This window comes from Chelmon rostratus, chromosome 11 (genome assembly GCF_017976325.1).
Source record: "Chelmon rostratus isolate fCheRos1 chromosome 11, fCheRos1.pri, whole genome shotgun sequence".
In the NCBI taxonomy this organism is placed as follows: Eukaryota; Metazoa; Chordata; class Actinopteri; order Chaetodontiformes; family Chaetodontidae; genus Chelmon; species Chelmon rostratus.
The window spans coordinates 19,169,411-19,196,792 of NC_055668.1; the positions used below are offsets into that span (position 1 = coordinate 19,169,411).

Below are 27,382 nucleotides of genomic sequence, written 5' to 3' on the forward strand. Positions count from 1 at the left end.
CTCAGCTATCTTTGGTGCGGCAGCACAGCACGGTGCGAAAAGGCGCACAAGTATAGTCAGCCAGCGACCCAGCAGCAATGTCGGAAAGTGGGAGTCAGGAACCCACCGTGGCTCCAAACGGCAGCGGCAGCCCGGCAAAACGGGCACCCAGACCGCCCGTCGGCAACAAAGTGACCGTGGTGCTGGGGGCTCAATGGGGCGACGAGGGGAAGGGAAAAGTTGTGGATCTTCTGGCACAAGACGCGGACATGGTGTGCAGATGTCAGGTTGGTTAGCCCCATGCTGCATTCACTTGTTATGCGTCCGTTCCCGGTTTAAGCTAGTTACCGGAAATCCCGCAGGTAGCTAACGGCGGCTCGCGAGCTAAAACAAGTCAAGTTAGGTGTCAGCTCCAGCAAGCTAACGTCAGTTTGCTAGCTTACCAACATCTTAGCCAGCGTGTTGTTATCAGTGTTTTGCTAATGTCACCTTGAATTCCTGCTAGCTGCTTAGCTACTCAGACACCTATAATGCTGTGATGAATTGTCTCCTGTCGCCTGCACATGACAAGAAGGCTGAAGGTGTCTTTGGCTAACAGAAGTGGCCAGGTGCATCACTCCTGACTGGGCTTTTATGGCCACCATCAGCGCAGCCAAGCTCGACAGTTATCGTTCTGCTCGCTAGCAGAAGAAGTGACTAGTGTTGGCAGCAGGTTTGCTTTTAAGTCACTCTGGCTTATGTACATGAGGAGTTTAATGACAGAGCCTGGAGGTAATGTTAATATTACGCTGTATCATCCGGGTTTGTGGTCATTACAGTGTCATGCCTTAAATGCTGCCTTTTCCTCGTCTTGAATGCTGCATTACGTTCATTAAAGTTATGCAATTTGTGAACTAATCAGGTTATTGGAGTTGAGTGAAATGAGCAGTGAATGCCTGTACTTGTCCGTTTTGTCCACAATTTTGAATGTCATTATTTTTCACTACCAAATTACCTTAAATATTAATCATCAGAATGCTCAAGTTTCAACTTTGTTTTGTCACAAGAGAGCAACTGGTTTTACAGCAAAGCAAAGCAAAGTACAGTACATAAAAGAGCACAGACATACAGTGCAGTAAGGACTCACCTTGCAACTACACCGCACAGCCAGGTGAGCAGGACTCACTAACTCCTCCCTCAGCCTGCATTCAGAGGAAGAATGGCAGTTGGGTGAAGGAGTGCTTGTACCTGTTTCTGTTAGCAGAGGAATCTGAACCGAGGGCCAGAAGGCAAAACATGAAATGTTTTAGTGTCGGGGATGGGTGCTATCCAAGATCCAGCTACTCGCTTTCATTGTAGGAGTTAGTGTGTTTTGGCCTTGTTGCTGAGGTTTCTGAACCATCAGATTAAAGGAAAAGTTAAAAGAGACTCTATAAGATCTGTAAAATAGGATCACGATCTTGTTTCAGCAGTTTTTCACAGGACTTCATGACTTTTGGAAAGTCAGGGCAACAGGCCTATAATCATTACAAATTTTGGGATTATAATGGATAGTGGTGGATTACTATGTTTGTTTGGCACACCCTCTGTTGATAGAGTGACAACTGAAAAATGTAATCCAAGATGGGGCCTGATTGTTCTGCACAGGAGGAGAGCAGGCCCTTCCTAGCTTTGGGATGTCTTGGCCACAGAGCATTCTTCAAATGATCCGTGAATTATGAATCCAGTGCACAATTTTTTTCCGGTTCTGAACAACATTTCAGAACCGGAAAAATCACAGGTGTGAAACCTACGTTAAAACTCTCTGAACTCCTGTGCCTGCTGTTTGTCACATTTAAAACCATCAAGAACCACTTATGCGTTGCTGAGTTTGCAGACCATCCAGGGCAGAGCAAATTGTTATTGCAAAACTCTCTTTCTAACTTCTCCTTGTAACTCTGGTTCACTTTCGTAATTTCACTTTTATCTCATTTTTTTTTTTAGCAAGTTCAGCTCGAGGTTGTCCTCTCCAAATGGTCATCTCTTTTTGCCCACTAAAATTTTCACCCATGGCTTGCAGTTTGGCTAACCTCACCAGATCTGATCTAAAATATTGTCAAATTTCAGTTTTTCACTGTCCAGCAGATTATTGACCTGTATGTCTGTTTATTAACAAACTAGTGTTGCTAATCCTGCAGGCTGCTGCACTTAAACCTATCCATACATACCTCATACACACTGTCCTGCTTTGAGGGGCCCGTACATACACCACGTTATCATTTCAGACTGGATGGAAGGGGACGTTGGGCAAGACAACAAAGCACACACATTGATAACATTTACTTAACTATATGTCAAACTGTACAAACAGACGTAGCTTTCGTACCAAAGCAATCCAACGTCAGGATTTGAGGGGCGTGTTAAAAGGGTGTGCAGCTATGAGATGAGGCTTTGTCTTAAATGGATTGTGAACGATCTTCTATAGGTGCTGTGGACTTAAAGCACATGCACTATAAAGAAAGTGGTTGTCAAGCTAATGGCGAGTTGTTATTCACCTTCAGTGTTTCAGCACTTGAAATGATTGTAATTGTTGTTATTTTATCTTATCAAGCTATGTGACCTCTCAACTAACTCTATATCTGGACTTGGCCAGCATGTCGGCTCAGTGGTTCAGCTCCCGGCGCTTTGTGTTGAGTTTGCATGCACCCTGGTTTTCTCATGCAAAACGGTTGGATAGACCAGGGCCTTTTCTGCTCTTTGCCCAGTGGGTACTGGGAGGATTCATGTCCCTGTTCTCCCTGAAAAGGAATAGGTGAGACAGTGAGTGCAAGCAGCAGAGGGAGAACTGAGCCCCCGCTTAAAATGTTTAAAAAGCTTTGGCTGGGATGGCCTCAAGCCACATACTTGAGTCACATCTACTCCCAGGAAGCTGGAGCCTGTAGTGGACTGGCCATATTTGGACTTCTAGTCTCTCATGTGTGGTGTATAACTGTATACAGTCTACCTGTCTGGACTCAAATTGATAGTAACCTTATTTTTTGGCAGTAGTGATTGTCTGGGTAATAAAACGTGTGAACTCATAGTGTGTTAGCACAACAATTTGAAGTACTTCCTATTTTTGTTGAACAGACTTCAAACCCTCGCAGCCTCTCAGTACTTTCTGTGTACACTTTGCTGCTACTGAGTCTGACTCTTCTGACCGGGGAAACAAACTGATCTGAGCTAAAAGCAAATTGGCGATAACGTCAGAATAACATTACTGTGCATGACTGTTGCAGTGTTGTTTTGTTTTGTTTTGTTTTTTTTGCATTTTTTAACCTTATTACTACCAATACAAAAATATATTTTAGGTCAGTAGGAAGCCACTTGTTTCAATTCATTTCAGCATCGTATGAAATCTAATTTAAAGGTTTGAAACCTGCTTTAGAAATGTGATCCATTACAATACTTCTTTTTTGTTAGAAGTTACTTGAAGGCTCAGATTGATTTAAAAAGTCTGCTTTTTTGCCTTGAATAACGATGACACACGTTCACCCTTTCCCTCCACATTTAAGCAAATATATACATATTTTTTTATGTTTTGGCATTTTTGCCTGCTCTTGGACAGTTGACAGTATAGAAACAGACAGAGAGAGGGGGCAACAGAAGTTTCTGGCTGGAATTGAAATGGGGACGTCGTGATTATGCTGTATGCATCTTAATCACTCGTCCACCAGGATGCTCTATATATCTATATTGCTGAATTTGAAAATCAGCCAGCAACAATTTTAGCCTCGTTTAATTGAACAAAAATGCTTAACTTTTCAAATATCAAACATCTAAACATTATGTGATCACAATCAGCCATACAACAGAACCACGGGCTCAATAAGATGCAGTCTAAATTGGGCAAATCTATGATGTCAATCAGAAGCTGTTTGATCTAAGAAGAGTGGGAATCAGTATCAAACACTTTGTGCTATGACCACATTACAGTCAGTACCGAAAAGCAAAGTTTCACACTAGAGCTGTAACAACTACTTGATAAATTTATTAATCAGTCGAAAGAAAATTAATTGGCTGCTGCTTAATAATCTATTATTTTTGAGTCCTTTTTCAAGCAAGAATGCCAAACACTTGCAGGTTTCAGCTTCTCAGCTGTGAGGAGTTTCTGCTTTTCTCTTTTGTATTAGATTCTAAATGAAATGGGTGTTGGTCAGATAAAATAAACAATTTGTAGGTGTCACTTTCACGTCTTCTTGGCATTTCATAGACCATATCGAGAAGATAATTGGCAGGTCAATCAATAGTGAAAGTAATTGTGAGTTGCATATATACTTAACACCATGTCCTTTAGACTCCTTAATAATGCAGACAATGTCGCTAATCTTTTGTTTGCTCGTATTACTTCTGTGGAAATCAGAGGACTATTAGTTGTCTCTGTTGATAACAAGTTGACATAACAAGGATTCTCTTGAGCCTCTGAGCCTCCTTGTTCCTGCAGTCCTGCCAAGGCAGGAGACGCGCAAAAATAAACTGCATTCTGGCAGCAGTCCTGCTCAGCGTCCCCTCCATACATTATTGTGTGTGTGTGTGTGTGTGTGTGTGTGTGTGTGTGTGTGTGTGTGTGTGTGTGTGTGTGTGTGTGTGTGTGTGTGTGTGTGTGTGTGTGTGTGTGTGTGTGTGTGTGTGTGTGTGTGTGTGTGTGTGTGTGTGTGTGTGTGTGCGCGTGCGTGTGTCTGCCAGTGGCCTCTTGGTATGAGTGAGCAGTGAAGGGGTGCGTTGATCTTTTTATAAAATGAGCTTTGCCAGCAGTCTTGCTTGGTGTTCCTTACAGTTCGGCATGCTACCATCAAAACACATCTCAGGAGACTGGCGGCATAGCAGGAGAGTCAGTAAATATTGTGGAAGGTCATATATCCATAACATGCTTTAACAAGTATATGGTGCAGGTATTTGTTGATTAGCTCCTTAAAGGCTCCAATATTTGCAATTAACTGTTCACTGTGTTTGTCCATTGGTCGAAGAATCTAAAACAAAGTATACACAAAAATAAAAGCTAATAAAAATATTTTGACTGTACTGAACCGATTAGCCATTTGACAGAAAATTACTTAATTTTGATTAGTGATTAACAGAAAATTAATTAATTTTGATTAGTGATTAATCATTTAAGTCATTATCTTAAAAAAAACTGCTCCAGCCTCTCAGAAGTGAAGATTTGCTGCTTTGTCAGTTAGTACTTTTAATATCTTTGTGTTAGTTGGACAAAACAAGCATGTAGAGTGTGTCACCATGGGACCTGGACAGGTATTATGGGCATTTTTGTTTTACAATGCTCTGACATCTTAGAGTCAAAACAATAAATTCATTAATTGAGAAGATGATAAACAGCTGGAGAAATCAAACAATCAGAGAAAGACTAAAGCTGAATTATTTTCCAGCAGCAGTCTGTAAAAGGCAGGCCTCCAGACTAATTTTTATCTCTGGTACTCCACACTGAAGACTTTAGGAGCACCAGCACAAACTTTAGGAGCGCCACTTAAATTGACATCCTATGTAACCCTTATATTTTTTTTCCATCTTAACTGTATTACTGATAAATGTTTTTTTTATGATAAATAGACAATTTGCAGAAATAACAATGGGCTGTTTTATTCTAAAGGACAAAAACATGAAGCAGTGCTTTCAGAGAAAAAAATCATTACGTTATATAAGAGTCCTTTTTAAACATAGTCACCAAATAATACATTTACAAATGTAACATAGGAAATGTGGTCAATACATTACTGTCATTACAGCAGTTGGTGGAGTTGCTGCAATTACATCAGTGGATCTGTCCCTACATAGTTCATGCTTCATGCTGTTGTTGTGCATTGTGAGTGTTTGGTGTTTAAATTGTGTGGTCAAGTCAGCAAACCCAACATGCAGATGTTGGGCTGCACCAAGAGTAGTACATGCAATACATGGCTTTCCTTTCTTTGCGCTACAGTACCTCAGCCATGTAAATCATGTGAACTATTCCTGTCAGAAAGAGTTGGTCTTTTAGGTAATTATGTACTCTGCTTGGAGATAAGAAGCATAGTTGAAACAGGCCTCAGGGCTCTGAAACAGGCTGATCAAGTTAAACCGATGACGTTTCCTGTGTGTTGGAGTGGCTCTCTGAGGAACCTGATCATGTTTAGGTTGTGGGCTCAGTCATTGTTTTGTGTTTGTTTGCCGGGAGACTTTATCTGACATAGATTATGTCATAATACCTATACCATACAGATTCAGTGCAGTTGACACAGTTGCTATGGAGATGTTCAATGAAACCAATGGTTTGGCTAACGCAGACCGTGGTCTTGTTAGCCTTCTCACAGGGCATTTTGGTATCTAGAGGTTGTATGCACAAGATCTTTACAGGTCAGCTATGTTCTACCTGCCTAGCAGAAATACCTGCATACCTGCAGATCAGTTTACCGCAAGATAGCTGGAAGTACTTTCAGTGACATGTTAAATGATACTTAAAAATGGAGGTGGTTGCCAACATCAGGACTTGGTTTCTGTGTTCACCATGGCACCCTGTCGCTCAGACACAGTGTTGTACACAGCACAAGTGTTTGTTTGATACAAGATGACGAGCAGACATTAAATATCTGATTGTCATCTTTGACACAAGAAAAAACTGTAGTGAACTGTGCTTCTTTTACACATCGCAAAAGTGCCAAATATTTGCTGGTTCCTGCTTCTCAATTACCTGATTGTAAATGGAATATCTTTGGGTTTTGGACTTTTGGTTGAACAAGACAAGACTTTTGAAGAAGTCGCATTGGACAGAGTGAAATTGTCACCAACATTTGTACTATTTTCTTACCTTTTATTGACAAGACAATTCGTTGAGGAGGAGTCTTGATTAGTAAGTAAGTGATTCAGTTCACAGCCACAGAAAGACAACTGAAAAGGCTGAGTTATGACCACGCATCCCCCCAAAAAACAAATCAAATCAACAAGTCGAGATTGAAATGGCAGTGTCTGTATTACCATTGAGACCATTGATCAGTCAGTTGCCAGGTTCTCTGCCAAGCCGAAAGGCAAAGCTCTCGATTTACCAGTCAATCTATGTTCTTACCCTCACCTATGGTCATGAACTTTGGGTCCTCACCGAAAGAAAGAGATCTCGGATATAAGCGGCTGAAATGAGTTTCCTCCGCAGGGTGGCGGGGCGCTCCCTTAGAGATAGGGTGAGGAGCTCTGTCACTCGGGAGGAGCTCAGAGTAGAGCCGCTGCTCCTCCACGTCGAGAGGAGCCAGCTGAGGTGGCTCGGGCATCTTTTTCGGATGCCTCCTGGACGCCTTCCTGCAAGGGTGTTCCGGGCATGCCCCACTGGGTAGAGGCCCTGGGGAAGACCCAGGACATGCTGGAGGGACTATGTTGCTCGGCTGGCCTGGGAACGCCTCGGGGTCCTCCCGGAAGAGCTGAAGGAAGTGTCTGGGGAGAGGGAAGTCTGGGCATCCCTGTTTAGACTGCTGCCCCCACAACCCGGCCCCTGATAAGTGGAAGAAAATGGATGGATGGAAAAGAGCAAGTAGGCGGCGTTGAAGAGAAAAAAAAAAACATCACTGATTCTGTTTTTGATTCCAATGATCATTTTGCTTGATTCTTAATTTAGAATTGAAATCGCCTATATATTATATATCATATAATTACTCATTCTTGGTTAACCAGTTGACCCGTGTCTTTCCCTGGTCCTGACTTGAGGTTTTAGAGAATCGTCCATCGAACTGTCATCCAGGTTTCACACAAAACACATTTTACCTCAAGGGGCTTTACAATCTGTACGACCTACGACACCATCTATCCTTAGACTCTGGATTCGGAGAAGGACAAACTGCAAAAAAAAAAAATCCTTTAATGGGTAAAGATGTCGGAAACGTCAGGAGGAGGGTTCGTTCTTCCAGGAAGAACACGTATGCAACAGATGTTGCGTGTACAGGATAGACCACAGTAAAATTACAGTATGGATGGACTGTAAATATATATGGAGAATATTTCTCCATCTATTGTTTCTGGAAAATCCCTGAGCAAATGAACTTGCCAAACAGCTCATCTTCCCCGACACCACTTTGTTAAATCAAATCCTCTCTCTTACTGTAGTCTAAAAACACGGTGGGTAATCAGCGCTAGCCAATCACAAACCACAGCACGGTAGCAGGTGAGTATCAGGAGTAGGGTTTCTCGTGATGCCAATAAGAGGCCCAATCACGGGACTGTATGAGAACTAGAGTTATGTTCGGTGGGGGATGGGATGGATCGTAAAAGTATTTAAAAAGGAGAGGCATCTGCCCCCCCCATCTGTTCCCCCTCACCACCTTCAGGGTACTGCTGTGGCCAGGAATAAACCCACGTGGTCAAAGCACATGCTGGGCTTGATTTATATCCACAGGCTAAAGCATTTAGGAACACATCCTGGTTCCAGGATGGACTAAGTTGAATTGGCGCCTCAGGTAGTGAGCAGTGACGCAAGCTGCAGAGGCATGAATGGATCTGCAGCTGCCTTATCACTGCAGCATGAAACAAAAATGCTTCATCTGTCTCTCCTTTCTCTCCTTTTTTTGTGCTCTGCTTGCGTTGTTTTTACTGCCGATTTCATCCTCTACTTTTTTCCATCTGTAAGTCCACGAGCTGCAGAGTATAAGCTGACCAGACTGAAACGTAAAGCAGAGAGGAGCAAAGCAGGTCAGACTGTGACGGTCTTGTCCTCGGACTTTCTGCTCCCCTTCTGGGCTCTGCTTTAGTATTTTTATTTCCATTGTCAGCTGTGCTGAATCATGTGCAGGACTGTATGCAGCGTCTATATTAACACACAGCGAGCACATATTGTCAGAGTTAAATAGAAGAGTAAAGAGTCTTCAGTCTTTGATTTGAAACTTTCTTCCTATTCATTAACCTTCATGAACCTAGCAGTCCATTTGCTGGCTCCTACACAGGCGTGTTTGCATTTTCACTTCTCCAAATCTGAGCTTGTGTTCTGCTGCCTGAATGGTTAAAGGATCAACCATTGAACCAACAAAACATTTCAGTTTAATGTCTTTTTTAACGTCAGATATTTGTATATGTATGTGGAATCTGTAGGCAAGGAACAAGATTTTGGAATCAGAATCCGTAGTCCGAGTAGTATTAATAGAGTGAAAATCTAATTTTGGAACCCATCGTTCAGTCATTAACTTTTTAAAAACTCTCTTGCATTCATAACCCTTTGTAGAGGTTAACCAAAATGTCGAGTCGCTGTCGCGTGTGAAGGTCAAGTTGCTAATCGGACTGTAAACAATGAGCGGTGCATGGAAGAGGAAGTCTTGGCCAGGATGTCCGCTGGAAACACCAGAAGCCCTGAAACACTGGCCGATGGGTCCCCAGATTGATTTACTTTTGCCTAGCTAAAAACAATGTTGTCAGGTCATATTATTTTGGGCTGTATCAAGTGATAGCAGGCGAGTTAATGGCAGCCACCTCTTGTATTTAAGTGCGTGAAGTTGTAACTTATGTTACCATCCGAGGTTGAGCTGCTTGTTTAGCAGCTCAGTGACACTGGACCTCATGCAAGAACCACTTTAGAACAAATTTGTTCTTAAGTGGCTTTAGAAGTGATTCAAAGAGAATCTGTGGGATTGATCATCTTGTACTTGTGGACTTTTGCTCTTTGTGAATGAAACTTGCACACAAAAGGTGCAGAATAGGCAGCCTTGTTTGTCAGTTTTGTGGGAATAGATTATGCTAGTAGTGATGAAACGACACAAACACACACATCCTGATGAAGAGGTGGAATTCATCTGCCTGAAATGAGCGATTTACGAGATGTTTGTCCAGTTAGGAGAGTTGAGTTGATCTGACCCGAAAAAAAAGGAAGAGAAGAGAATGAGAATGTGGAAGAATAAGAATACGGAAATATTCCAGGCTTGACTGCCAAAAAATCAGGCTAGCTTGTTAGACAGTTGTAAAACAACACATTACTCCTCCAGCTAGATGTTTGTTTGTTTTATGCAGGAGTTGGGAGCAGCAAGTCCTGACAGTGTGTGGTTTTGGGTGTGGGGCATTTACATAATCCACAGAGCCAGCCATCAGTTTTACTGTGCACACGTTTGTCAGTAGGTTTACGCTGCAGACTTTTACTTGAGGACTTAGTGCATGGTGAGCAGGAGTCTCTAAGCAGCAGCACACATCCTAACAGACAGTAGCCAGTGGTTTATCTATGATGCTTGTTGCTGCTCGCCAAACTATTCAGCCTTCCTTCCAGCTCAGCCAAAGTCACATAGCCTCGATTAGTCTGCCTCTCTGTGCTTCTGTTTATCTCTCCTCATCGCTCTTTGTCTCCTCTCTGCAGGGCGGCAACAACGCAGGACACACAGTGGTGGTCGACTCGGTGGAGTACGACTTTCACCTCCTCCCCAGCGGCATCATCAACCCCAAGGTCACCGCCTTCATTGGTGTGTAATGCACACGGACGCACGCACCATTTGCTCACACACAGTTACGCGCAGGCCGTCGCTCCAAGGCCATCTCTCTCGCTATTCTCTTGATGAATTGACGCAGACTCCTTTTAGCCCGCCACTCGTCATTGGCAGTTATTGCCTGAGTTTTGACGACTGCTACGGTGAATGTGACCAGTTTGACTCCGAGCCAGCCTGCAGGCTACATCACATCCACTCATCTGCAGTAACTTCATTAGCTAATGGTGTCTTACTCTTTCTTTCTGGCTCCCAACCCTCCATACAGCTGCACTTTAATATGTATGGCTGTATGATCTGTCAATACCTAATCACATTTCTCCCTTTTCCTCTTTGATATATGACACATTAATGTTATTCTGCAGGCTCAAACACTGAAATACTTGCAGCTTGGTGTGTCATGTGTGACATGCACTTCAGAATGATGGTGTTGCAGTGCATTTGGTACCAGTCCCACCCAAATTTATTTTCATCACTTGCGTTTTATCAGTCGATCTGTTTATTTACAAGATAAATAGGACAAATATCACAAAAATATTATTTAAATTGCATTCATGCAGAGCTTTTTTTTTTTTTTACTTTAAGGAGCTGCATCAGCCACTTATTTGAGTTTTCTCGCCATTTTCACTCCACTTCTTTTGATGATTTTTCCATTAACCCCAGCAGTAGACGCCAAGAACATGATTTTCATGACAATGCGTCCTATTTGGTGGAAGCTTTTACTCCGAACTGCCCAACAGTGCTACGATAGAACTGTATGCTTGAGCTGTTAGCTCTGTAAAGGCACCTCTTCTCAGCTAATTCCCATTCTGCACATTGAGCTTTCCAAGAGGCAAAAATCATAAAATGCAGGTGCTGAGCTGAGGTGACTATTTTAAGTTTCTTTGTAGATGTGGTCAGAATCTCTCTCTCTGAGTCTGAGATCACCATTTGGGTTTGTTGTGCTTTGGAACGTGTTAAGATCATTTTTAGAAGGACAGCAGGCTGGTTTGTCATTCATGGTTGCCATTTTCTTCTCACTGCTGTCCATAAAAAGCTGCAAAAGGATTATTTCCCAGTGAATGGAGACCAAATTGGATATATAAAGCTTTGGCATCTCTTCCTCAATGATGCTGTTTTTCATGTACGTGGATATTTATAGCCGTGCCAGCAGCTTGGTTTTGTGGATGGCAGTGTTGGTCTGTCAGATGCTCCACCGCTTTGGTCCAGACTGAAATATCTCAACAGTAATTGAATGTGAGGCTGCAGACTGTTGTTTTTTTTTTTTTTACAATCACATTAAATGCACAGGAAAGAAAATGAGTCAACCAGGTAGTCTAGAACAACAGGTCTCTGAATTCACTCAGGTGTCAGTCCACTGGTTTCAGATTCAGTTTGCATAAAACCATTGACATCTTCCCCAAATCTGACCAGTGTTTTGTTAACCTGGAGTACAGTACTACAAAATATAGGAAAGTTAACCTAATATAAAACTTTTACTCCTGTCATACCTTGAACTCTAGTCAGTTATTACTATATCTGCTTGTCATTTTGCAAATAAAGTCTTAAAGCAACGACTAAGTATTTATTATTATTGGTGTTACTTGGTAGTGCCAAAACATATTTTTAAAATTGAAAAAAAAAAAAAAAACAGAACAACAAACAAACACTGATCACTTGTACTCATAGTGTTATTATAATGGTTTCATTGTCCCAGAGTAGATGACGTTTTTTTGTTTATTTTACTGTCATTCGCCTCCCCGCGTGTAAAAGTACATTCATGGCCTCCAGCGCTGGGAACAAATCTGTGTTCAGGTCTTAGCTGTTCTTGAGCTGAAAATTCCCTGTATTTGTTCCCATAATGTCATTGAAAGAGTGTTTGTTGCTTTTTCCACATTTCTTACATTTAATTGGTCAAAGTAATTACCTTACCTCCTCCAGTTGCAACCCAGTTAAAAGGATAATTAGGGCCAGCTGTTTGAATACTCTTGTGAACAGGCATCGTTATGGCCATTTCTATCTAATAGAAATACAGCACTTCCCTTAACATCACAGTTAGGCTGTTAGTACACACCTAGGTAAATTTAGATGATCGTGTTAGATGATTTCACGTTTATTGCATTGTGTTAGATGGGTCTAATAAAATCTTGGTTGCAATGTGTCAGACTGTACGTTATCTGTTTCAGGCAGGCGAGATTGTGCAATGAATGAGTGCTGAATTGCGGCACTACAGTGTAAAAAGAAAAATGCTGTATGTGCACAGCGGCCCATCATCGGCTCCCGTCATCCATCCACACCAATAATCAGAGTTATATTACAAAAATCCGGCAAAACACAAAAGCTCACCTGAAAGTTCCTAAAAGGTCCACAATACGTTTTTTTATGAATGTATTTTTATGCCTCTGAGCTGGCAACAGCCGCGGCCGGAGGAATTATGTTTTCTGTCTGTTCGGCTGTCCCGTTGTCTGTCGCTGTCACATTCTCGTGAATCTGAAATCTCAGGAACACCTTCAGGAAATTTCTTCAAATTTGGAGCAAATGTCCACTTGGATTCAAGGATGAACTGATTAGACTGTGGTGGTCAAAGGTCGGCTAAATGTCTCATAGGCTTGAATGATGAAGCGATGATTATATCAAAAGGTCAAATGTAAACTTCACTGTAATGTTCTGCAAAAAACACTTTTCTGGCCATTATTCAACACCATAACTTAGGAACAGAAGGAGAGATTTCACATCTGCGCAGATACTGAATTGATGAAACTAATCTTGTTTGTCCACCGTGAAACTGTACTGCTTGTTTAGATGATATAGATGTGTGAAGCATCCACATTTTGCAATTTGTAGCTTCTTTGCAGCATCATCCATATTTGAAGCATTGCAGTCCACCACAAGCTCATTGGTTCTGCTGATATTGAGCTTCAGGTGATTGTTGTTGCACCATGTGATGAAACTCTTATCAGTCCTCTGTAGTCCTCTGGAGAAATCATCTCTAAGTGAAGACAACATGTTTCTCACTAAAATTACACATTGTCAAAATAGTGATAACTTCCATTTAGCCAAAAAATACTCTTAATACTGTTTATTAGAATCCTTCAAAGTATTCACAACATATATTATGTGAGTTTACATGAATGTAAGCCGCAACCTGATTGGTTGGCGGAGGCATACAACCACGAGGTGGTAATTGTAGTTTTCCTTAAACTTACAAAGTACTGTGTAGGCCTGCTTGTGTATTCATTCATTTATATGAAATAGATTTATCTTTGCACACAGCCATCAAAAGCTCTGTATGGTTCTGTTTTTATCAAAGACTTTAATGTCACACAATTCATTTTTTTCCTTAGGCAATGGTGTAGTGATCCACCTTCCAGGCCTGTTTGAAGAGGCAGAGAAGAACGAACGGAAAGGAAAAGGTGAGCGGCGTACAGTTGTTTTAAACACCTGCAGTTTATACCAGGCAGTCACAGAACAGACTGTGCTTTAATTGGTGAGGACTCAAAGTGTATTTGTGTGTGTAGGTCTAAAAGACTGGGGGAAAAGGTTGATCATCTCAGACAGAGCACATATTGGTGAGTTTTCCCAGGTCCGCCCCTGGACTCTTCTTTTTTTTCTATCTATGTGTGAATGTATGCATTCAGAAATGTGTGTGTGGGGATGAGTGAGCCCTGCTTTATCTGAGGTGTGTGAGAGTGTGTGTCCCCTCTCTCCCTCCTCCACAGTGTTTGACTTCCACCAAGCAGTTGATGGCGTTCAGGAACAGCAGAGACAAGAGCAAGCAGGCAAGAAGTAAGAAACCTGGTGCTTAAAAATGGCTGCTGCGCACACACACACACACACACACACACACACACACACACACACACACACACACACACACACACACTTATCTTGGATCTTGTGAGTCACTGCCAACACCCAACAGCCAGGGACATGTGTTTTAGACTCCAAAATAGAGATGTCCATTTCAGTTATTTTTGCTTTCGATAGCCCAGCAGCTTTCAACCAGTAAGTAACTGGTTTATCTTGCGCTGAGGAGCACGCTGGACTGCATCTCCCCGTCAGTCGTGTCCTGAAAGATTTCAGTGTCATGGACAAACGGGAGAAATTCTGGTCAGATATTATCTATGTTTCAGACCCTACTGTCCTATGTATTTGTGTCTAAGTGAGTAATGGGGACAACAGTTTTCAGTCCAGTCCAGTATTGACGAGAGCCGTGCAGCCAGCAGCCACAAAACAGGCTGCAATGTAATCGCTCCAGGGGTTTGCACACCATCAGCGTACCGTCAATGTGTCGAAACTGTTTGTTTTTGCCACTGGCAGGCTCAGATTGTCATTGTAAGAGTCTCTTATGGAAAGGATCCTTGCAGAGGTGGACCTTTTAGTTAAATAGATATAATAGAGTAAGACCCTTTTTGTTTAACCAGAAATAACCGTTACATTGCTCTCACCAAAGCCACCAGACTCCATTTAAAGAAACAGTAATTTTATCATCGCAGAACACACTTCATTTGAACTCGACAGAAAAAAGTAGACTGACCAAAACTGTCTTAGTTCATCTTTCCACAACAATCACATCGATGACATAATGCTCTCAGGCTTGAGCCACCGAACTAGCTCTCCTCTCCTCAACATATGCTCTCAGTCACCAACTGAGCCTTGCATAGAGCCCTGAGCTGCAACTGAACCCGGGCCACATCGGTAGGCACTCAGCGTTGTGTGCACTCTTCCACATATATACAAAGGTTAAACAATTAACATACAATAGTCCTGATTGTATTGATAAGAGTGGTGTGCAAATGTTATTGCAAGTGTAATATCACCATATCAACTAAAAAGGTGAAATGTCAACATTGTGTTCAGAACTTGCCCCTAGTTATTGCAGTTTTAAAATACTATTCATAACATTTTTTATTAAGATAGAACAGAAATCTATATTTCCTTCTGTGTTACTTTGCATACTCATTTATTTTCACGTTTCATACGTAGAGAAATGTCTTTCCACAGTGACACACATGCTTAGAATCTCAACGCTACTCTGCCTGAAGTGCTTCATCACTGAGAGACTGAATGACTGGGTTTATTTTTATTTTACTAACATATGTGAGGAATGTTAAGATGAGCCTGTGGGGCATTCAGAATATTAAGCTGAAAAGAGACTCAGTGTAGTCCTGTTCAAAGCTGGGCTGTCTTTACCAGCTCAGCAACTAAAGCCCCAAACACCCAGCCAGCTACTGTGTGTGTGTGCGTGTGTGTGTGTGTGTCTGTGTGTGTGAGAGAGAGATAAAACACATGTTCACCAGGGTGCCTTAATGGCACAGTCATTATAAGATTAAAGCAGATTGTATGACAGGCTGGTGGACTTCCAGCATCTTCAGGCATCTCGCAAGATACCTGAAGATGAGTCTGGTTCAGCCAGAATTTAGCCTGAACTCAGTTTTCAAACCTGACAAGGACAGTCTTACAGTCCTGCAGTTCCACTGAGATGCTGCAAACATATGACAAACTTCAAATCTGAAAATATTTGGTCAGAGTAAAAGAACGGTTGAAACAAACTCATGTTGGTTGATGCACCGCTCTGATCACTCACAACAACCATTTTTATAGTAGCTATAGAGCCGTCTATACATATCTAATAATGTAATATGTGGTAATTTATCAGTCAGAAGGTATAGTACATCTACTTTTTATACTTAAATCACATTTTGCTGATAATACTTGTGTACTTTTACCTGACTAAACTTCTGAATACAGACTTTAATTACAAATAGTGTTTTTACATAGATAGATAGATATACTTTATTTATCCCAAGCTGGGAAATTGCAGTGCAGCAGCAGCATTACACACAGTGAAATAAGTGAAAATAAGACTATAAAGAACAAACTATACATAGTAAAAATATAAAAATAGCGAGTAGTAAAAAGATTATATACATAACAAAATAATAAATAAAAAAATAATAATATAATAAAACAGTAGTAAAAAGTATTGCACAAAAGGAATATCAAATGCAAATGGCAGTGAAAATTAAGTGTACCGTGACTGTAAGAACAAACTATATATAATAAAATATCGAAATAGCAAGCAGTAAAAAAATATATACATAATAATAAAATATCAAAATAGCAAGCAGTAAAAAATTATATACATAATAAAATATAGAAGTATTGTATTATTATTATTATTTTCAGCTGTTATTGTACAGTGTAATGGCATGTGGCAGGAAAGATTTCCTGTATCTGTCCCTTCGACAGCGGAGCTGTAGCAGCCTGTGTCTTATAGTCTTATTTTCACTTATTTCACTGTGTGTAATGCTGCTGCTGCACTGCAATTTCCCAGCTTGGGATAAATAAAGTATATCTATCTATCTATCTATCTTTACATGGTTGTATTGTTACTTTGACTTAAGTGAAGGATCTGAGTACACCACTGGCAACTAGTCTCAAAAACATGTTGGCTTTCACTCTTTGCACACTGGTGATTGGATACTGCATGTTTCACGCCGGCTGGTGCTGATGATGAAACTCGGTAACCATAGAGGATCTATGGCTATTTCTATTCTGTAGTTTGCAGGGTTAGCAAAATTTGCTGTGACCAGCCTTCCTTTTAATAGACCAAGTTACAAGAGGTGCTTTTTGAGTGTGTTACGTGTAAATGGTTAACCGGTGGTAGCGTGTTATTTGAGTCGTCCTTCTCTGGTACTCTGCCATGTATAAGGGGAGCATACTGTGTTGGTCTAGAGAAAAAAGTCTAGAGATGTAGAAAATGGCACAATGACAGTGCGGAACATCTGCTTTGTGTTTTTGATAATAACAAGTTTTTAGCATTGGACTATTTATGTAAGGTTTTGTTGTCACAATGCTCAGTTAACAGCTTGGTCTGGTCTGCACCCATTTCGGTGATGTGAGAACATTTCTTCAATCAGACATGGCAGGTCAAATGTCAGCTCGTTTTATCTTAAACTCGAATCACAGCTCCGAAGCAGTCCCATGGACTTTTGGTCCTGTAAGCCTCTGTGAAAACTACTGTTACTGGGTCCGGAGGTGTTAAAGAGTTACACAGTAATTTATGTAATGACACATTGAACTTTGAAACTGTAAAAAGACATGTAGACTGAGACGACATGCTAATGCTACTTCTCCTTTTCTCCCCTCCCCTCCCTCCTCTCTTGGCCCCATCCAGCCTCGGGACAACAAAGAAGGGGATTGGTCCAGTGTACTCAGCCAAGGCGGCACGTAGTGGTCTCAGGATATGTGACCTGTTGGCTGACTTCACCCAGTTCTCTGAAAGGTCTGTGCCAATAGTACAGGATTATCTCTGTCTGGGGTTTTGATGATATCTGCATTTAATTATGTTTACCCAGTGTGCCAACGGTAACGCTCTCCAAAGACCTTTGGGCGATAAGTTAAGAATAGGAATTTAAGTCTCTTAGTAATGTATTGTTTGTTCTATGTCTTACAGCCCCTTTCCCTCAATCAAGCTTTTCCTCAGTACCTCAGAATCTTAACCTGCATTTCAGCCTGTAGCTTACCTACAGGATACAACATCTGCAACATACACAAAGTAAATAGTAGAAATAATGGCATTCACGTTGTCATATATTTGATTTGCTTGATGACTACAAGTTATGATCCAGCAAAAGCTCAACTCTTTTGCAGATGACACCAACTTTTTATTTTGCTGAAGCCCTCTGCTATTTCACATGCATGCTTTCCACGCAGGGCCGATGTCAGTTCTGAATGCAGCCTAAATGTGGTTCCTGGGGTGTAGTTCCTGACTGGTCATAACACAGCATTCAAAAAGTAGCTTTTTTCCATTTTTGAGTGAGAGGAAATTGATCAAAGCTGATCAGTGTTGGCTGTTGCAGGTATAAAGTATTGGCCCAGCAGTACAAGGCTATGTACCCCACTCTGGAGATTGACATAGAGGGAGAGCTGGTCAAGTTAAAGGTAAAAGAAATCAAACAGAAAATATTTCTAGACAGATTAAACTCTCTTCTTTGCACTAACATTTTGTATGTTGTGGTTTTTAGGACTACGTGGAGCGGATCAAGCCCATGGTGAGAGACGGGGTGCACTACATGTACGAGGCTCTTCATGGTCCTCCTAAGAAGATCCTGGTGGAAGGAGCCAACGCAGCACTACTGGACATAGACTTTGGTCAGTACATCGCTGTGTGTGCATGTGTGAGTGCGCATGTGCACCGCAGCTAAGCACGCCTTACTCTTAACCTGTTTTGGCTCTGTTTCTAAATTCCAATTTTCCAATTGTCCTTTTGAAAATATGCCAGTGTCTTTGTGTTCTGAGAATAAATGTCATTTCTAATCACCAAGCACTGTCGAGTGCATTTACAGTGACCCGGTGACGTTGCCCTGAAACACTTAAGCTTTGTGATGTTCTTTACAAAAGCCTGCTTGGAGATCAGACTAAAAATGATGGTAAGTTTACTAACTGCTACTGAAGTGCTCTGGCATCCAGGCTTGACGTGCACGCTCACAGTTGCACCACTTAATGCCACCTGACTGTGCATGAGCACGAGGGCGTCCTGCATCACCAGTCTGTCAGTCAGTCGATCACACGTACAGAGTAATCATTTAATCCAGAAATACTCTCAAAAGGTTGTTTGAAAACTTGACAGTTGTGTTTTTCCTTTGTGATAATGACACCCAGATACAACATGCTAATCTTCTAGACATTATATGTCACTGTAACAGAGCAGACCTGTCATTAGTGAGAGCAGTGACAGCACTGAGCGGATTAAATTACAGTCGAGACTCAGCGCTGCTTATTATCAAAACACCATGCTTGTAATCACTGTGGTGGTATCAGGGCACAGTGTCCTGCGTGTCCTCTATTTCTGATTCTGACTCTGTCTATACTTGATTAGAGGCTGTGGCAAAAGTCACAGTAGGACCAAGCCCTCATTTCTTCTGTATCATTTTACACTCAGCTCTGGTGTTTGCAAGACTTTTTTTGGAATTTGGGAGCATGTAGGGCATCAGTGTTTAGCTGAAGAGCACTTTGACAGGACACATGACTGCTGATGGACACACTGGCTGCTGTAGCCATCGAACCTGTTCTTTGCTGATTACACAACAGTCTCTCTGAACACCGGGATGATCTGCATGCCTCCAGCATCTAGGCGCGGAACTCAATCTTTGTTTGCTTTTATTGCAGTAGTTGAAAGACGCACACCATTTTATGAATATCTGAGCTAGAGCTCAGGTAAGTGGTTATCACCTCAGGGACATCCATGGCTATGGTTAAAAGAAAGAGACAGACTGATGAAGTTGCTGTAAACTTAGCAGAGTGTTTTGTGCTGTTTCAAAGTGTCAGATGGGCAAGGTTCTTTCTTTTCAGGGAGCTCAGTAATCTAGAAGCTGGTTAGCCAAGTATTTGCAAACACTTCACTTCATTAAGAAAACTTGTGGGTGACGCACAGTTCATGGAAGCACTTAAGGTCGTTTTAAAGTACCTTAATTACGTCAAACATTGTACTCCTTCTCAGAGTCGGAACACACAGACATAGTTTTGGAGTGATTTATATTGCTATTTTTGGCATTCATCGTGAGTAAACGTCCAATAAATCCCCTTAGAAATCAGAAAAGAGACCCTCCTTGTAACGCTAGAATTTGCCTTAGAATCATGGTGTTTTTAATTTTTCTTCTGTATCAAAGTAATCCAGTGGTAGCTGTCCGTGCATTCACGGGTAACATGCAAATAGGAACTGCTAACAGCTAATTTGGCATGCTTTTAATGGTGCCAGTTTGCCAAAATGTTAACCCCATAGCGTTACTCACTGAAACCATAGCCAAATCCCCCAAAGGATTATGGGAACTGTTGTTGCAAAACTTGGAGCTTAATTATCTACAGAATAGAAGTGAAACAAAGAAAAATATTACTGGTGTAAAGATTTTTTGGATTTTGTCCGAGCGGGGGTCACAGTGTCAGACTTTGGAAGCCCCTGCTCTCGACAAATCTTCCCACGTTTTTCTTCTGTCGCATGCTTGTCCATGCAGTATTCTAGGTGTAAATTAAAAGTGCGATCAGTGTTTTCTCCTCGTGTCATTGCAGGGACGTACCCGTTCGTGACATCGTCTAACTGCACGGTGGGGGGGGTGTGTACGGGTCTCGGCATGCCGCCTCAGAACGTCGGCGAGGTTTACGGGGTCGTCAAGGCGTACACCACCAGAGTCGGCATCGGAGCTTTCCCCTCGGAGCAGAGCAACGTAAGAGGACACACACAGTAACTTATACCACCCGCAGATATGCAAACATGACATAAAGACGCGAGAACTATGTCTTTTGAATCATGTCATGGCGTGTTATGTATAGTATACAGCATGGTGAGTAGCTTTAAGACAGCGCCACCCAGAGGAGGTTTTGCTACACTGCCAAAATAATACAAAATAAACTTCATTTTGTTAAGATCAGTAAATCTGTCAGTGGCATCTGCTCAGGCCTAAAACCGAGGCCTGAATGCTGAGCCCGATCTTAAAGGGATAGTTCAGGTTTCTTGAAGTGGGGTTTTATGAGGTACGTATGGACAGTCGGTGTATTACCTACAGTAAATGGTGGTCTGCATGCCCCCGCTTTGGAGAAATAGAGAGTATCACCTGCACAAAAGCAAAACAATGTACTGCCGTAGACGGGGATGGCAGAAAATATTTTCTCCACCTTAAAAAAAGGCCCACCTTAAATAATCAATATCAGTTCAAGTGTCCGTTATATTTAGAATATTTACATATTCACGCTTTTCACAAACTGTCTGCGCTCATCTTGTTGTCTTGTTCAGGACGTCGGTGAGCTCCTTCAGACTCGGGGGAAGGAGGTGGGCGTGACCACAGGCAGGAAGAGGAGATGTGGTTGGCTGGATCTGGTGCTTATCAAATATGCCCACATGATTAATGGCTTCACCGCGTGAGTTCAGTGTGCACGTTTCATGTGTGGTTATTGGAGGTTTTATTACAGTGAGGGTTTTTTCCTACCCAATACATATATGGCTTGATAAACGTGTCGAGTTTCCCCAGATGTGTGCAGCTTCTATAGATATTATATTCCTTCTTGTTTATTTGGCTTGTATTTTTTTGTGTTGTATTCAAAGCAAATCTTTCCTCTCAGAGAATGATGAGGGTTGGTTATAAGCTGTTTGTGACACAGTGACCTGTGTGTTCAGTAAGAGGCTCTGCTGTCTGTTATAACCTTCCTGTCTCCTTTGCCTTCCCAGTTTAGCTCTCACCAAACTGGACATACTTGATGTGTTTGCTGAGATTAAAGTGGGCGTAGCGTACAAAGTCAACAACCAAACTATACCTCACTTTCCAGGTGAGCCGGCGTGGGGCTGAGCGCTTGTTGCCTAAGTGTTTGAATCAGTTCCAGCACATAAAAGAATAATTGAAAGGCTGAGAATAATGTCTTTAAAAACTGTTTCCTATTGGTTGCTCAGGGCACAGGTAGAGAGAATAACGTATTAGTACACAGCAGTGTGAAATTTTAGAATTTAAAGACAAGCTTATCTTTACCTTTTCCCTTCACATGTGCCTCAAATGACTAAATGTGCTGAGATGCAGTTGTTTTTCCTGTGTTTCCCCCTTCACTGTTATTGATGTTTGACATCAGGCCTTGTCAGTGAGAAAGTGTAGCTGATGCATCTCCGCCATCAGAGGTTGTAGTCTAACCTGTCGCTGGCCTGCCTCCAGCTTTTCCTCTTCTTCCAGTCCATGCGATTATTTATAGAGAGCTCCATTTCATGGCAGAAACATATCGATCTGTTGTCATAGCTGTTTGCTCGCAGTCTCCTGTAAAGCTAATGGTGTGATATTACCCCCGCCGCCCAACCCCTCTTTTCATTGATTCTGTGCCAGCCAATCAGGAGGTGCTGCAGCGTGTGGAGGTACAGTATGAGACGCTGCCGGGCTGGAACAGCGACACCTCGGCTGCGAGAAGCTTCGACGAGCTGCCGGAGAACGCCCAGAAGTATGTCCGCTACGTTGAGGAGCATGTGGGAGTGCCTGGTATGACCCCCCCCACACACACACACTCACACAGTCAATGATACATGATTAGTGAAATAGTTGCTGATAAATTTTCAGTCAATCAGACAATTGATTAACTGACTAATTGTTTTATCCTTAATCATGATAACATTATAAAATAACCAGCAAAGATGAAGCTTGTTCATTTCCTATTTGGAGCATTTCATGAAAACAGACCTCTGTCGAACATATCCTGTATTTATTAACTGTCCGGATTCGGAATCGCCACATAAAACAATTTGCCAATGATAGTATTTGACCAATATACATTTCTTCCATCACTCATCCACCCCCGTGGCTTGGGTCTTACATCCTGACAGCAGTGTCCCATAGTAATCCTGCAGGATTTCCCAAAAGACGGTCCTCTGGAAAACTTTACCTGAACCTTTAGATGCAAACTGCAGTTGACCCAAACTGACCCAGACAGAGAGAGCACACTGGCAGCAGCATCATGCTCACCAATTAATGAACATCAACACAAATCAGATTTCTCTCCACATGTTACAGTTTGCTCTCTCCAGTCCTGGATGTTATCACAGCTTCCTGTTGTCAAACAGCCTGATATTTTATGGTAATTTAGCCGTCTACATGTCAGAACCCACAGTGCCTCCACACACTGTCCCTCCCAGATCCTTCAGTGTCATGATGATCTGATCAGCACAGCTTTCCTCGCCAGTGTCCTCCTTTATTTTTATTTATTAGCTTAGTGAAGTCATGGGTGGACAGGACATTCAATAGGTCAAGCTCATGTAAATGTTAAGAACGCCCCCTGCTGGACCACAAGGCAAACTACTTTGATAAACATCTGTTGCATTTATATACTGTACTTTTTTTATTTAAACCGGCCATTACATTTTGAATATTTCATTTTACCTCACATTCAAACAAAAATTCAAATAAAAAGAAGGAATAAAAAGTGACAGCCCTAAACTGAAAGTAGCTTCTAGGAGTCTAAATCAGTTGTTTTCTACCACTGAAGGTTTGACTGTAAACACGTTCTCTGATTACCTGCATTACCTGGTTTCTCTGCATGTAAACATACTGACTGACACACACACCGGAGACCCATGGCAACAGAACAGGCCAGCCTCTACAGTAGAGAAATGAAACCCTACCTTTGCTTCTCTGTCTCCTCAGTCAAGTGGATCGGAGTGGGCAAGTCTCGGGAGTCCATGATCCAACTGTTCTAGACGAAGGGAGGAGAAACACAATCAAAGAGGATGCACAGCAGCGAATCAACTGTACCCTTCTTCCCCTCCCCCACTCACACACACACACACACACACACACACACACACACACACACACACACACACACACACACACACACACACACACACAACCTACCTGTCTCAACTCTCCGACACGAGAGACATGATCATCATGTCTGTTCTTAATGCTTTATCGGTGTATGATCAGACTGTATCATGTTACAGACCAGACCTCTCTGGATCAGACTCCCATCAGACTGACCCCCCTGTATGAATGGTTCCCAGCTTCTCCATCTGGATTTTTAACAGCTTTGAACTTTAGGACAGTTTGACAGTCAAGTCCCTCATTCATTTGTCCCCGTTTATATTGTAGCCATTTACCTGAGACACACAAAACATTCGGCAACACCAGCTGCCATCAGGTCTGAGAGAGGACACGAGGGAACGGACTCAGCACACACACACACACACACACCGATGCAGACACGGGACACCTGCCCGCAGGAACTGTCCACAGACGTTTGGTTGGTCAAACTTTGTTCAAGTGTATTTTTTGTTAATCTATGCTGTGTTTTAAATGCGCTGTGCCAGTCTGGTGTAAATCACTTTCAAAGTTTTAACCTCGGCACTTTAGATGCTTTGGACTATATCCGCTTTATGTTTTATTCTGCCAGGTTTACAGCACATCCTGACATGATAAAGGGATCCTTTAATATTTGTAATGTGTCTTTTCGTCTTTGTTTTTCCGCCATCCAGCAGATGTTTGGAGTAAAGACTTCTTATGTTGCCTTGTCATTCAACCAAAAAAAATATTCTTTTAAATTTCCTGTAGCTAGCGACTGCGTCCACTGAACTTCCTGTTCTGTGAGGCGGTTCGTGCTTTCAGTTTAATTTTAACAGGTGAGTTTTCCACACAGAGAATCTGGTATAAATTAAGTAGGCCAACATCTTTCTACTCACATCCTACTGTTTGTTTATCTTATTATTACCATGATTTCTTGCATTTTAAGTTCAATGTATGTGAAGGCAATGGTAACAACTTTTACACAAAGAAACGTGTAAATATGGATTTATAAATACTGTATAAGACATGTCGTCATCTTTCTCCTTGCTCCTTCCAGTCTTCTGCCATTGCAGGAAAAAAAAAGGCTTAAAATAAATTTAGTCTTGGGCTGCATTTTGCTGTTAGAGAAAAACTGGTACTCCTCACTGTTTCACCAATGAAATGACACCATCCATACAAGCCAATCAGAGCTAGCTGGTGGTGTGATGTCACGGCGGGAAAAATGGTACTGTGTCTGATGCTGCATTCACACAATGTTGGCAGAATGGGAAGAACAGGAAAATCTCTCTTTACGGTGACTCAGGATTGTTCACGTATTGTTCCGAGATGGTTACCCTGACTGTTGGTCTTATAGTCACATCATTTAAATGGTCTGAATTAAGCTACGTTAACAGTATTAGGAAACCACATACACACAAACTGAGTAGCTCCTTTTAAATTCACTGACTCTCCTGTATCAGTGTCATTATTGGATTTTAATTCGATGTAACTGCCAGTGATGGTGATGCCTTTCCAGCCATTTTGCCAACAAGTGTTGATAATATCCAACTCGGAATTACAGCTAGCAGACGGAGGCTGTGTTTTTCCAAATCAGTTGCTCATAATTACAGTCTAAACAAAATGACATAAACTTGGCATTTAATGCATTTTGTATACCGCTGGATATGGTTTTTAGATACCTGGATTGTTCTGTTGAAGGGGTCCTCTAGTGATTTAGCATTGCTCTTCCATGCAGTTGGGGGATTATTTGGAGGCAGATTTTATAATAATAATAATTGGAGTAGCACAGGCCAATATATCCTGACTTTTAGTCCCTAGTATGGGGTCAAACTCCTCAAATGCTGGATCCTTCCGTGCATATCCCCATGCGTCCAATGCTGCGCAGTGGTGCCTTTGATTATGCCAAGTTCACGTCATATGGGATGTAGAGATGGTAAAGATTCCCATGTTTGCGACTGAGCATTCACATGATCTTACAAATGAAGGAGGTGGTATAAACTTTAATTTATGATTGCAGAATTTATAAAACACTGTAAACTGACAATATAGTACCTACATTAAATTTGGGTATAATTACATGAGCAGACTGAGTTGGCCGTGTTTGGTTTTAGGCACTTATAAAGTGCTGAGTTGGATATATATACAGTATATATACAGCTTTCAGTAAAGTCCCAGTTGTAATTAACACTTGGATATTGATATGAACATTATTAACAAGCCAGACATGGAATTATTTTAATATGACATGAATGTGGCATTAGACCAGACTTTGGCCATCTCCTCCACAGCCACAGAAGACCATGAACAGTTCATAGTCTCCTCAAGACAAGTAAACTGAACTCTGTGTAAAACTTACAGCATGCTCCTTTAATGAGCCACTAATAACATCTTTTTTAATTCGAGGTGGGAAACTGGAAACCAACTCCAAAAAAACTGAACAAGGTTTGGTGAAAAAAAAAAAATATATTGTACACATGCACCTGTCGTACCAATTTGTCCCAAAAATATAATTTCCACTTATTGTGGTAATTTGACGCACCAACAGATTTTTAAAATATTCTATTTTCACAGGAATTATTTACAGATGCAGTTGAATGTGTTTCTGTTTTTGTGTCAGATATTAGAAACACAACCTGTTTTGCATTAGGCAAGTATTTACACATCACATAGTTTGGAGTTTTTATTCCAAAACACAATTAAGTATAAACATGATGACATGAACAGATTTGCATTCAGTGTGTTAAAGAAGCAGTGAACCGTCAAGTTAATTGTACTGGGAAGCATTTAGTCAAATGATTGTTTTGGAATAATTTTTGGAAAATAACTTCTCTGTGGATGATATAAAACTGATCCACCTCTTCTCTGGTGACCCAAGCTCGACCACTCAGTCTGAAACACTTCTCTCAGGACACTGATCAGAGGGGATTTCTTTTTTTTTTTTTTAAATGTACTCTTCCTGCTGCTTTTAGTCTTGAGATTGTGTGTAACTGCTGAAAACAGCTGTGAACTCAACAAAGCCCTGTGTAGTCTCAACAGCTCTTAAATTTAAAATGTTTTCTGAATTCTGGAAAAGCAGTTTTGCTTTTTGTTGAAGCAAAGCTGCTCCCATTGATAAAGTCATTTTCATACTTGACTTTCTGATGGACACACTGTTGCTCATGTACGTGCGCCCCCTCCTGGTGGCAAAGAGGTCTAAAACAGTGAACCAGAATGATTCTCCATCTGCTTTACTGAACAGTGTATGTTTGGTATCTGTCATTCTTTCCTAACAGCTGCACTGTTGTTTCCTCTTTTGCTGTGTAATAATGATTATTTATCCCTTTACATGCTCACACTGCCAACTTTCTCTGAATCGCCTTTCTAAACCTGAAATCTGCAGTGTTCATTTCTGTCTTGAATGCTTTTCATTCTCTTTTCTTTCCCTTTATTTTAAACTTTTCCTTCCTCCCTGCACCCATTCAGTTTAAGGGTAGACTCCTATCTTGACATCTGGTTAAGACTAAATGAATGTTTTTGGCTATGTACGCACAATATACACTCAAAAACATGCGGGTTTCCCCTTTATTTACATTAAAGTCATTTTTAGGTTGGAAAAATCACATTTCCCAAAAATGTATTCTGACATGGTATTTGGTGTCTGTGGAAACTTTGGGATGTCCGCTAGAATTTAAAATAAAGTTCTGTGGGTTTGAACAA

At 41.5% G+C, this 27,382-nt stretch overlaps 1 protein-coding gene across 1 annotated transcript; it reads left to right on the forward strand.

Moving 5' to 3' along the window:
• Window positions 1-27,382, forward strand: adss2 (adenylosuccinate synthase 2). Its single transcript, XM_041947182.1, has 13 exons — window positions 1-266; window positions 10,277-10,379; window positions 13,724-13,792; window positions 13,898-13,948; window positions 14,099-14,165; window positions 17,560-17,667; window positions 18,245-18,326; window positions 18,410-18,536; window positions 20,451-20,605; window positions 21,172-21,296; window positions 21,604-21,701; window positions 22,241-22,390; window positions 23,549-27,382. Exons 1-13 carry the CDS (start codon window positions 78-80, stop codon window positions 23,599-23,601), a joined length of 1,377 nt encoding a protein of 458 aa, XP_041803116.1. The 5' UTR covers window positions 1-77; the 3' UTR covers window positions 23,602-27,382.

Coding starts and splice junctions, on each gene's coding strand:
- adss2 (XM_041947182.1), top strand. CDS start 78: ATGTCGGAAAGTGGGAGTCAGGAACCCACCGTGGCTCCAAACGGCAGC. Junction 18,327..18,409: donor GAGAGCTGGTCAAGTTAAAG/GTAAAAGAAATC, acceptor TGTGGTTTTTAG/GACTACGTGGAGCGGATCAA. Junction 22,391..23,548: donor GGAGCATGTGGGAGTGCCTG/GTATGACCCCCC, acceptor CTGTCTCCTCAG/TCAAGTGGATCGGAGTGGGC.